Here is a 12712-nt window from a genome sequence, read left to right on the forward strand (position 1 = left end):
GAAGAAGAAGAAGAAGAAGAAGAAGAAGAAGAAGAAGAAGAAGAAGATTCAAAGTGAATTTAACACCACAGCATTAACTAAGACTTTAACTGCATGTTTAAAAATCCCAAACCACAATTCCCCGGGAAAATATAACTGTCAACACTGAAAGGCCACAACAGAGATAAGCACATTCATCAAATAATTTTATTAAACCCATGCTATGCTGTTCAACACATGGCCATCTAGTGCACTTTTTCTTTCATTAAAGAGTTATTAGAACATTTGTTACTGATTTGTTGTTTACCTGGTAAATTGAAACAGAATTCTGAATAACCGCAGGCTCGCAAGTAAAAAGTCCACATAACAAAACTATTGAACCATGCTCTTTTTGTATATATTACATAAACGGCTAAGATTAAAAGGCCACTTATCCGTTTGGTTCGAAGTCTTTTCTAGATAGAATCTAAGCCGCCTAAGTGAAAACTGAATTCTAAATTCTGCATAAATGACTTCTACGGTGTCTTTCTTTTTGCTTGAAAACTTTTTTCATACATTGCCACCGATTCGATTTCACCTGTTGGTAATGGACACAGAAAACTCTTTGTGGAGGGAAAAACAAACTGCTTCGTGGGAAAAAAAAAAAAAGACACGTTATCAGATATACGGTGAGTGAAACAACTGAAAAACACGCCTTTTCTCCACCATCATCTGTAAGCAACAGTTTGAAGACTGATAACCAAGTTAGTACTTCCCTCCCGAAAACTAGTCTGTGGGTCCCCAACAAGCACAGGACTCACCCAGCTCTTGGGGATCCTGAATCCAGGCTTTTACTTCTGCGGAGCTGGGCTCCGGAGAGACAGGGCCCGCTGCCCCCTCCTCTGGGTCCTCCACCTTGGTCACCGTGAAGTGCGGCATTGTTTTTCCCGACCCTTGCGCTCTCAGCGTTTAAATTTCCTTCCCGTTTCCCTGTCTCCCTCCACACTCAGACAGACTAGGGAGACAGTGGCTGGGAATCGGGAAGTACTGAGCCCACGTGACCACAGCCCCAAGGGAGTGGGGCGCTCGAAGACACGCCTTCCGCCGTGTTTATCATTCTCTTAAAAGGCTTAAGCACTCCACCCCTAGCTTATTGTTATTAACCTGTAGACCGCCAACTGTCTGGGTTGTTTCTCGAGCAGCAGAAAGCTGAAGCAGTAATTTATCAAGAGCTGTCCACCATGTGTCTCCCATTTGTTTACTTAATTTATTGCCACCTCTCTGGACTCCATCATCTGAAACCTCTGTCCTCTTATTCATACGAGAAAGATTAGGGAACAGTGTATTTCATAAACTATCCTCTTTAATGAAGACTGGCACTGTGACAGCTCAGAAAACAAAAGATAGGTTGTTGGGTTTCTGTCCTTGCTTAAGTTCAAAGTATACGGGAAAAACCGTGAGTCAATGAAAAGGCTTTTCTCCTCTGTTTCAGGTGAAACATCTTTTTGGAGTATTTAATGACACATACATATTTTATAAACAACAGTTTTAAATGCCCAGATGCATGCAGTGACATCCAAGAAGAGAAACTAGTTTTATCAAAACCACAAATTTGTTTAAAAGAGAAAACTTTTAAGTTTTAAAATGGTGTGTAAAAGACACATAGAACCCCAAAGAGAACATACTGTTTGAAAGAAAAAAAGATCCTTGATTGAGATATGTTTGTAGTTCTGTTAGCAAACATTTAATATATTTAATTCCACGGTAATATTGAATAGCTATATCAAGTGCTCAGCTCACTACACAGGCAGAGATAAATAAAGTAAGCCCTATGTTAATTTCCATGCTGCTGCTATAATAGCAAGGGGCTTTGTCATCAGAAATGTCTTCTACCTGACAAGCAAGGCTGAACAAAATGTACCGAAGAGAGACGAAAGTGTGTGGTCCTCTTTCATTCAAAGACGCACAACCTCTAAAGAGGACCAACCCAGCAATCAGACCCACTATGTACTAGAAACTCCTCATTCACTCACTGCAGAAACATCCAGTTACAAAAGATGCCTAAAGTCATGGTGCATGTAAAAGGTAAAGCAAACTTTAAAATACTGAGCGCCCTATGGGAGGCGACATAGATTATATTAAAAATAAAGTTCACAAGTACTTAACTTTTACTTCATGTGTTCCTAATAGTCCTGGTTTGCATGCTTGGCTGCACATCAGAATCACCTGGGGACCTTTTAAAACACTGGTGTTTGGATTCCATCTCAGATATTCATACTTAACTGCTTTGGAATAGAGCCTGGGCCATAATAAGACTTCTAAAAGTCCCTTCACAGTGTTCCAATGTGTAACCAAGGTTTAAATAGAAGATTGCTAAAGAGGTTGGTTTATCACCTGAGAAGTATGCACATGTCTCTTTAAGAATATTTTCTTTAGGTCTGTAGATTTTAGTATGTTTATCCTATATTATATGACTAATATCTGCTTATAAGTGAGTATATACCATGTGAATCTTTCTCCTTCTGGGTTACCTCACTCAGGATCTTTTCTAATTCCATCCATTTGCCTGCAAATTTCATGATTTCCTTGTTTTTAATAGCTGAGTAGTATTCTATTGTGTAAATGTACCACAATTTCTGTATCCATTCTTCAGTTGAGGGACATCTAGGTTGTTTTCCAGATTCTGGCTATTATGAATAAAGCTGCTACGACCATAGTTGAGCAAATATCCTTAAGGACCCTAGGGTATCCGATTTTTAATTATCATTTAGAAAGGCAAACAGGATAGACACCAGAAGCAGTAGAACAGAGGAAACAGGATGGGAGCCTACCACAGACGTCCTCTAAAGGCTCCACCCAGCAGGGGCAAAGAAGAGGCAGAAACACACGGCTGAACTTTGGACAGAGCATAGGAAGTCTTATGGAAGAAGTGGGAGATGGAAAGACCCGGAGGGGACTGGAGCCCCACAATGAGACCAACAAAGACAAAAAAGCTGGGCCCAGAAGGGACTGCAGAGACTGATGCATCAACCAAACACCATGCATAGAGAGGACATAGACCTCCCTGCTCAAATGTAGCCCGTAGACAGCTCAGTGAACGTGGTTGCCTGCTCCTAGATCGCTTCTCTCTGGTGGGATGGCCTAGCTAGCCCACAAAGGAAGAGGATCCAGACAGTCCTGATGGGACCTGATAGGCTAGAGTCAGACAGTAGGGGAAGAGGACTTCCCCTATCAGTGGACTACAGGAGAGGGATAGGGGAGGAAAAGGGAGGGGGTGGAACCAGGAGGAGATGGGGGGTGGCTACAACCAGATTCAAAGTGAATAAATTGTTTATATATAATATTTTCATCTCTTCTCTCTCTCCTTCTCTCTTCCCCCACTCCTCTGTATCTTTAAGACAGGCCCTTACTATGTATCCCTGGCTACCCATGAGCTTAGAAAGATCCACCTGCCTCTGACTCCCAGTGCTGGGAATCAAGGTATGTGCCACATCACTTGGCTTATTTATATCTATTTTTATCTTTGGAATAAATTGGCAGATGTTTTCTCCATATATTTGTAACTCAGCTACTCCACTGATTTACTTGAAGGAACTTATTTGAAGCACCAGACTGTCAAAGGTTTCACTCTTACATTCAGAGTTCAACATTTATTAATATCTTTGGCACCAGTAAATTTTCTGATTGGAACCCTGCCTTTCACTTCATCTTAGGAATAGCTGAACTGAGGTGGACAGAAACAATGTTTACAAATGTTTGCATAGCTTTTGTGTGTAAGACAAGATCCAAAGGCTGGAGAGATAGCTTAGCAGTTAAGAGAATGTTCTGCTCTTAAAGAGGATCAAGTTCAAATTCCTGCACCTACATCAGGCAGCTCACTACTGCCTATAACCCCAGCCCCAGGGAATCTGATGCCTCTGTTCTCATGTGTACATATGTGCACACAGGTGTATGCCAGTGGACACACATACACTCAAAAGTAAATCTTTAAAAAAACCCTAATTCCAAATGTTATCCTCTCACCCTCCTCTCTAAAAATCCACCAAACTAAACAAGTAGGAATGTGACAAATTCCTGTTATTCTAGGATAGGAGTAATTTATTTACCAACTCAGTGCTTTGTACCAGAGAGGTCAGCAATTTTACAGTTCTATCCTAGCATGAACTGTAGATAAAAGTGCAGGCCATAGAGAACTGAAGAAAAGTAATGCTTAAGATATGACTGATGTGAACAGAGTAATTACAAAAAGGTGGGGTGTCATGAAGATACTTAAATATAATACACTGTCACAATTAAATACTCATACTTCCACTGAGAAGACTAAATGGGCAAGAATGTGGAATGGAAGGACTTTCATGCACTGTTGTTAAGGCTGTTAATGGGGATAACTATGGAAAAGAGCCAGGCAGTTGCCCCATCACTCAGAAACCCCACAATGAAACATTTACTCCAAGCAATCAAAGTGTGCTCTCACAAAATGTTCATATTCCTAACATACCCAAAGTGGAAATACCTCACATAGGGTCAAAGTATACGTCCTATTGAAGAATTTAAAAACGAACACCTGATAGACACAATATGAATGTGTTTGCAATGTTTGCATTATAAACACATTACAATGAATGTGTTTAAAATAGATAAAACTGAGCCGGGCACGGTGGTGCACGCCTGTCCAGCACTCTGGGAGGTAGAGGCAGGCAGATCTTTGCCTGGTCTACAAAGCGAGTCCAGTACAGCCAAGGCTACACAGAGAAACCCTGTCTTGTGGGGGGGAGGGGGAGAGACAAAACTAGTCTACAGTACAAAAAAAATCAGATGAAATCAGCCTAAGTGTTTAAGAGTAGATAAATAGATTTTTAAAAATGGGTTTTAAAAAAATGGTACAAGCAGAAATCATCACGTCAAGCAAAATAAAGTATGCTCAGAATGACAAACATTATACTTTATGTTGTATGTAGAATTTAGACTTAAAGATAGGACTACTGAGGGTTGCAGGGAAAGGGAGAGGGTGATGAGAAAAGGATCAGAGTACATAATTAATGTACATGAATGAAAATGTTAGACTACAACCTATTGCTATGCATGATGAATTCATGCTAATGGCTTTTCTAGTTAGTACAATGGTTTGTCTCTGGAAAGGTGGAGATTGGTCTCAAACACGGTAAAACTTTATGGAATGATGATAATAATGATCTTGCTAGGGCTTTCCTGTGTGCAATTTTTCAAATTCAGCTAATTCACTTGGAATGTCTGGTTGCACTTCACTGTATGAGAAGTTTACTTCAAAAGAAAGAGAGCACTGAGCAAGTTCTAAGCTCTAATAAATAATACAAATTTTTACAATTTGTGAGGAAGTGAACTGATATCTCAATTTGCCTTGAAATGCAAGACCTTGGATATAAAGTATACACAGACCCCTTAAACTCAACAATAAAAAGACAAGACTTATGATTAAGACAAAAATTGACAAAGGAAAATAAACAAATAGCTAAGAAACATTTCAAAAAGTGCTTGGTGTCAGGGATCATCAGGGAGGTACAGATGAAATGAAAAAAGACTGTTGAAAAAAAAAATAGACAGCAGAAAAAAAATACCTTGGGAAAAGATCTGGGAGCTTTTTATAAATCCAAAATACACTTTTACCATATGACCAGAAAATCCTCTTGGTATTTTTAACCAAGTTGCTAAAAGATGTGTTTACAAAAAATTTAAGAAGTACGTTTACAACACAAACGTAAACGTTTCTTTCTTCACAAGAGCCCAAATAGAAAGCAGCCCAGGTTATCTATAAAGCAATAGGATAAACACTTTAGTTGATTCAGAAAGTGAACTGTTACTCAACAATGGATAGGAATAAACTGGTAAGATCAACACCACAACAGTAGGGATTATGCATTATAGACAACACAAACGATACACTGAAGCATTTTGATTTCTACAACTTTAAAATGCTTCAAAAGTAGATTCATGATGGGGAAGATACCATATGGATAAAAATTATGAGTGCGCACTGCACAAGTCCTTTAAGTTTTCCGTACATTTGAACATTTTCATAATGAAGTATTTGGAAATACAATGGAAGGTGAATTTCAGCATTAGTCACTGTGGGGTCAAGTTCCTTTTCACACACAGATTGGAGAGTTGCATAAAGGCTTTGCTTGTGCTTCAGTTGTAGAGCCTTGAATATTGAGGGTTGTTGTGCAGGTCTGAAATATTTACACTGTCACATTTTAAAAATGTGTGGCATTTAAAAATAATAAGATAACAAGGCCAGGCCAGGGGCCTTTATACAAATGGAACATTTTTAATGGCATTACTCCCACAGTGTTTCCTATATTAGGCCCAAAATGTACATGTTTCCTTTGCTAATTAGTTACAGTAAAACATTTTATTTTTAACTATATCTTTAAATTGTCAGAATAGTCATTCTTCAGAAGAATGAGACTACTTGGAGCAATTATTTTGAAATTATAACTTACCATGCTACCCCATGCAATCATATATTTTTAGGCTGAACTTACAATTCATGATAACTGGTGTTTTGTCTGATTCAAGCCATTTATTTAAAAAAATAAAAATAAAGTTGAGTTAGACTTAGTGAAAAGACTGGATAAAGGAAAAGTCAGCAAAAAAATTATTTTCCCAGGGATTATCAAATTGGAACACATTTTATTCTATCCAACAAATCATGTATTTTTACCTTGGTTCCTGGAAACTGACAGTTGTATCACATATTAATAACCTAAAGCTTTATGGTCTTTATATTTTTTGAGACAGGATCTCACTATGTAGTAGTTCCTGGACTCACTCTGTCGACCTGGCTGGTCTTAAACTCACAGAAATCTGCCTGCCTCCTGAGTGCTGGGATTAAAGGTGTGTTCTGTCTAGCTATTGTGTAAGCTTCTAAAATGTCAATTTCTTACCTTGCTTCTTCAGACAGGGAATAAAGAGCTCATGACCCAGCACTGTCTGCATACCACACTCTGAATGGCTGTTTTACGGAAGATAATGAGCAGTTCAGTACTTAAATTTACAGTTACTGCTATTGCTGGAGCTGCTAAGTATACTCTCATTCTCCAGGAAAAGATGAATCTACACTTTCCCTATGTATCAGCAAACCCTTTTACCTATTTTCTCCTGAGAAACTGAATAACAGTTTAAAATAACAAAAAGATAGACTGGAAAGATGGCTCAGTGGTTAAGAACACTGTTGTTCTTGCAGAGAAACTGAATTCAACTCCAGCATTCATATGGAGCTCATAAACTTCTGTAATTCCAGTTCCAGGGGATCTGATGCCCTCTTCTGACCTCTGAAGGCTCCAGGGACCCATGTGGTGCACATACATACATGTAGGAGAAACACTCATTCACATAAAATTAAATATCTAAAAAATGTTGATCTAAATTATAAAAATTCTAAGTTATAACTCACGTATCATACAAGTATAGAAAGAGTGAGTGAATTACTTTTGCAAAGACCAGGTATCATAGATAACAAGAACATACTTAAACACTTAAAACTATGAAAATGGAGGGTGGGGTGGATAGCTCAGAAGTTAGGAGCACTGGCTGCTCTTCTAGAGGTCCTGAGTTCAATTCCCAGCAACCACATGGTGCCTCACAACCATCTATAACGAGATCTGGTGCCCTGTTCTGGTGTGCAAGTGTACATACAGACAGAACATTGTATTAATGAATAAATAAATCCTTTTAAAAAAACTATGAAAACAGATTTGTATGAAACAGTAGTGGTGGTTAGTATTTACTCAACTTTGAAAGCTTGAAAGATAATAGAAAAAAAACACATTCCTTCCTGGTGGGTTTATACTATTGTAGAGAACAGATGCAGAGAGTCCTCTGGGAGAAGCCTTAAGACTATCAAAGACTCATGCATTTATTCTGTACTATTGGAATCCACTAAGTACCAGAAATGGGAATGAAACAGTGGAAGACACTGCTCCCTCCCCTGCAGGAGTGTGCAGTCTTGTTAGCCAATGAAGTATAAACTGTTAGAACAATACACAAGCTAGGAAAGACCCAGGAGAGTGTGACATCCCACCACTTTGCTCCACTACTTCCTCAGGACCTTGAAGCTGTCAGTGTTCACTGGAAGAATATAATGGGATGTGATGGCTAGCTAACTTTGGGGCAACTTCAGTCATTTTTGGCAGCAGTGTCCAAAAACTAAATAAGGAATTACTGAATACCTCTAGAAACTAAGTGTTCGGCTCTTAAGGTTTAATCCCTATTGTTTTAACTTCCTGTACAGAGCTGCTGTCCACTTAGTCTAATGTCACTGTAGCCCAGGCATAAGTAAATCAAAGAATCACCAACAAAAGGGTAGCACCAGTGGCCAAGAACACAGACAACTCAGTTCCTGCAGGTTTGACAGCCCATTTGTGACATTTCATTTTTCTATCATTAAATGGCTGGCAGGTTAAAAATGCATTTCTACTGATTATGAAAAGTCAATAGAATGTAAACATGACACTAAGCAACATACTATCAAAACTACAAACATAGTCTTAAAACATGAGGAAAGAGCAATGAAAACACAACCCCAAACAAAACCGCCCTTGCTAACTAAATAATCAACCATGTTCTGTGGTGCCACCTGTTGACACCAGGGCCTTGCCTATGCTATGTTAGTGTCTTCTCCGGACCATCCTTGTTAATTTAATTTCTACTTTAAAGAACAAATAATTTTATAATCACTGCTTTCTTTCTGCCCCTTCCCAAAAGTCCATTTACAAAGAGATTTACTAAGTCAGGCATGGTGGTAGTCAATGCCTGTAATCCAGGAATTCAGAAGGTTGACAGAATTCATAAGGATCCAGCACTCAAGGCCAACCTGGGCTACATAGCAAGACTGACTGCCTCAAAAATATAAACAAAAACAAAATAAAAAAAAATTAAAGCCAGGCCTGGTGGAACATGCCTGTAATCCCAGCACATTGGGAGGTAGAAGCAGGTGGATCTCTGTGAGTTTGAGGCCAGCCTGACTACAAAGTAAGTCTAGGACAGGCAAGGCCACACAGAGAAACCCTGTTTCAAAAAAAAAAAAAAAAAAATTAATTAAATTAATTAATTAAAATAAAGAGCCAGGCATGGCAGTGCACTCCTTTAATTTGGGAGGCGAGCAGATCTTTGTGAGTTCGAGGCCAGCCTAGTCTACAAGGTGAGTCCAGGACAGCCAGGGCTATTACATAGAGAAACCCTGTCTTGAAAAACAAAAACAAAACAATGACAAAAAATATAAGAAAGATGGGGAGTGGCATGCATGCAGAAAGGGGAGGGAAGGTAGGATCGGGAGGGGAGGAGGGAGGGGCTTATGGGGGGATACAAAATGAATAAAGTGTAATTAATAAAAAATTAAAGAAAAAATATAAGAAAGAAGCCAGGTGGTGGTGGTGCTCACCTTTAATTCCAGTACTCAGGAGACAGAGGCAATTGGATCTCTCCCTCGTTTATAGAGCTAGTTCTAGGACAGCAAAGACTACACAAAGAAACCCTGTCTGGATAAACCAAAGAAAGAGTTAAAAAATAAAGAATAAAGAAAAAAGGTAAAAAATTCACTAAGACTCTATTCAAAATATGAATATTCACTAACTGTGATGAAGGACTAATGTAAAGTGGTCAATAACTCGGCGGTACTATACTGTGCTAGACATGGACACATCATTGTGTATGTAACAATGAAATATACATTTTTTTTTTAGGCCAAGTTTCTTTTAAGAAACATGGACTCTAGCAACCCAAAGAAGATGTATGGCCTTCTGTTTGTGGTTTTCCTCTGAATGTCAGACAACATAATGTCGTAGAGCATAAAAACTATATTTCTTTCATTACTATACTACATTACTATATAACTAATATTTAATAAACATTCTGGCAGGGCCAACCTATTTAAAGACAAAAATACTACTTCTGGAATCACACAGTACTGCCGGGCTCAGATCACTATTTTTTAATGATTGGCATAAGCTTTGCCAGACTACTTACTTATCTGATGTCTCAGTTTATCTCCTAAACAAGAAAAAGTTAATCTTAGCACAGAAAAAAAAATCTTGGTGAAAATTTGTTTTTCAGGAAAGGAAACAATTAACCTTATCTAATATGGAAGGATGTTAATCCTGGTTCCAACTTGTGCTTAGCATCTTAAGTGAAATATAGCAAATTGCTAACCTAAAAAAAAAAAAAAATCATGTCTTTTGCATGTATCTTAGGATGTAACTAGCCACTTGTGAAGAAAATAAGCATTATTTGTATGTTTAAGTAAGAAAATAAATACAGATAACCTCAAAGCAAAATGAATTCCAACTGAATTCAGTTTCTCATAATCCCTTGAGATAAAAAGTACATGTGTATGCACTCACAAGTTTTAACTTAATAGTGTATGTTTTTCTTTAAATAGCAATATGAAACATGAACAGCTCTTTGTCAAAGTGAAGGCAAACCTAACTGGTAAGAGGGAAGAAATTCAAATGTCATTTAGCCCAAACCTTAAATCTACTAACTGATTATGAGAGCAAACAGATAAATTGCTATCAACTGGCTTTTATGTACGGACTTCTCAAGGTCGCTAGAAACATAACAAGGATTATCAAATACAGCCATGAAAACAAACACCAAAAGCTGCCATTGACTAATTTGGCAAGGAACCTAGAGGCTGGAATGCAGCTAACTCCTGACTAAAAAGAAGATCTTAAATAAAGGACTAAAATGAGGGGTAAAAATTAAACATAAGGGTGATTGAGGTGGCAAAGAAGGTTACAGGCAGTCATCTCGAAGCCCAACTACCTGGGTTCAATGTCCAGGACCCACGTGCTGGAAGAGAATCACCTTCCCAAGGTCGTCCTCAACCTCCACATGTGGCCCACGGTGCACACTTACATGTCCCCCCCCCCCACACACACACACACTACTTAAAAAATAAAATATGCGCTTTGGTAGTAGAGGTAAGATGCTAATAAATTTGAGACCAACTAAAGCTACAGACTTACCCAGACCAACCTTTGGTACATACAAAGACACTCAACAAACTTTAAATGCATGGCTGGAGATGTTCTCAGTGGCAGAGCATGGAAGGCCATGTAGTTAGCATGGGAACAGGCCCTGGATTCAGTCCCTAACTACACAAAGACATGTTCACGTGTGGACATACACATATACATACACAGATACTCATGGTGCAGAAGGGATAAAGTGTTTTAAAAACAAGAAATGTTAAGATATGACAAATATATACCTTAGGAGTAAGCAAAATATTTATTAACCAACCATTGAACTACCATCCGGGTAAAGTGTTCCCTGTATATGCCTGCATGTTATACACATGTGGTTTTGTGTTCATGCCTTCATATGTAATTAAGAATTCTTGTCAGGTGATGGTGGCATACGTTTTTAATACCAGCACTTGGTATTAAAACTCACTCTCCAGAATGAGTTCAAGGACAGCCAGAGCTACACAGAAAAATCCTGTTTTAAAACAAAAACAAAAGACTCTATACAATACACTAAAGCAATAATCAGAGACTGTTAATAAAAATACCTTGTTTTCCTATTCATGTGTAAAACTATTAAAACAATATTTTGTTTAACATTTAACAAAAATGCTTTTGTAATTCCAACAATGAGCACTTCGTATCATCTGTGAAGACACACTGCCAAAAAACCTAATATGCATATAATTAGATTTATTCTTAGGTGTACACTATGCATAAAGGCATCAGGCCAAAAGAGCAAGGACAGTGAGGGCTGAATGCAAGCTTGCTCTTCTCCAGTGAAACCATAAGCTTACATCCATAATGGCTCAGGGCATAAAGGTGGTACTTTGTTAGAATTTGTGCAAAGTTCCTGGTAGTCCAGAAATGTTTACTAATCACAAAGAGAGAGAGAGAGAAAAAAGCCATGATCCAAAAGCATAGAGGGTAATATTTTCCTGACAGGTCACTATAAGTTGCCTTAAACAGCAGCACTGTAATATCCTAACAGCAGCACTGTAATATCCTAAATTTATTTCATATTAATGAAAATAAATCTCTAGGAACAGGACTAGGACAGAAACATTGGAAACAATTCTTTAGATAGTTATAACATACACCAGATGAAGCTTTTCTGCTTCAGCATTCCCCTTATATAGGTTTAAAACTGGCTTTTTTTTTTTTAAATAACAAAAGCATAACTTTTGTAAGGTACCAGACCTCCAGGACTATCCTCCTCCCCTTATGCTTTTCCATTAGTAAAGGTGACATCAGGATATATTGTATGAGAAAATAATCTATTTTCAGTAAGAAAAATTATGAGACTCTGAAGCCGCTGATATGCCACTGAGAGGAAAAGCTTGTGAGTGTACAGAGGAAAGCCTCAGTGAGACATGGAAGAGAACACTAGAGATGGGAGATCTCTAGTTGATACAAGCACTGTACCAATCAATGGCACTTAATCCATGGACAGAGTATTCCAGGGCTGCTTCTAGAATAGAAAATACTCCCTACTAAACCACTTCTTAATATTTCAAACCTTTTTTGGGAGAGTGGGAGAGAGTGGCCCTGTGTCAAGCCAAGGGCCTGGGAATGCTAAGCAAACTCTCTACCATGAAGCTGTATCCCCTGACCTTGCTTTTTCTGCCTATGATGCCCAGGCAGATCTCGAACTTGTCATTTTTCTGCCTCTGACTTCCAAGTGCAAAACTCAACCTTTTAAAGTTTTTATTTATAGCACAAAAGCTGAGAAAATAGTGAAATGGCTCTTC

At 38.4% G+C, this 12712-nt stretch overlaps 1 protein-coding gene across 3 annotated transcripts in view; it reads right to left on the reverse strand.

Moving 5' to 3' along the window:
• Slc12a6 (solute carrier family 12 member 6) overlaps positions 1–12712 on the reverse strand; it is a 91309-nt gene that overhangs the window by 74246 nt on the left and 4351 nt on the right. Inside the window, exon 1 of one of the 3 annotated variants that reach the window (XM_055599139.1) lies at positions 780–970. The exons of the other annotated variants lie outside the window; for them this stretch is intronic. Within the exon in view, the coding sequence (XP_055455114.1) occupies positions 780–897 (118 nt within the window). The 5' untranslated portion in view covers positions 898–970. Of the gene's footprint in view, positions 1–779; positions 971–12712 lie in introns of those variants that run through there. 3 annotated transcript variants of the gene reach the window in all.

The sequence above is a fragment of the Psammomys obesus genome, unplaced genomic scaffold, assembly GCF_907164565.1.
Source record: "Psammomys obesus unplaced genomic scaffold, mPsaObe1.curated_primary_1811, whole genome shotgun sequence".
In the NCBI taxonomy this organism is placed as follows: domain Eukaryota; kingdom Metazoa; phylum Chordata; class Mammalia; order Rodentia; family Muridae; genus Psammomys; species Psammomys obesus.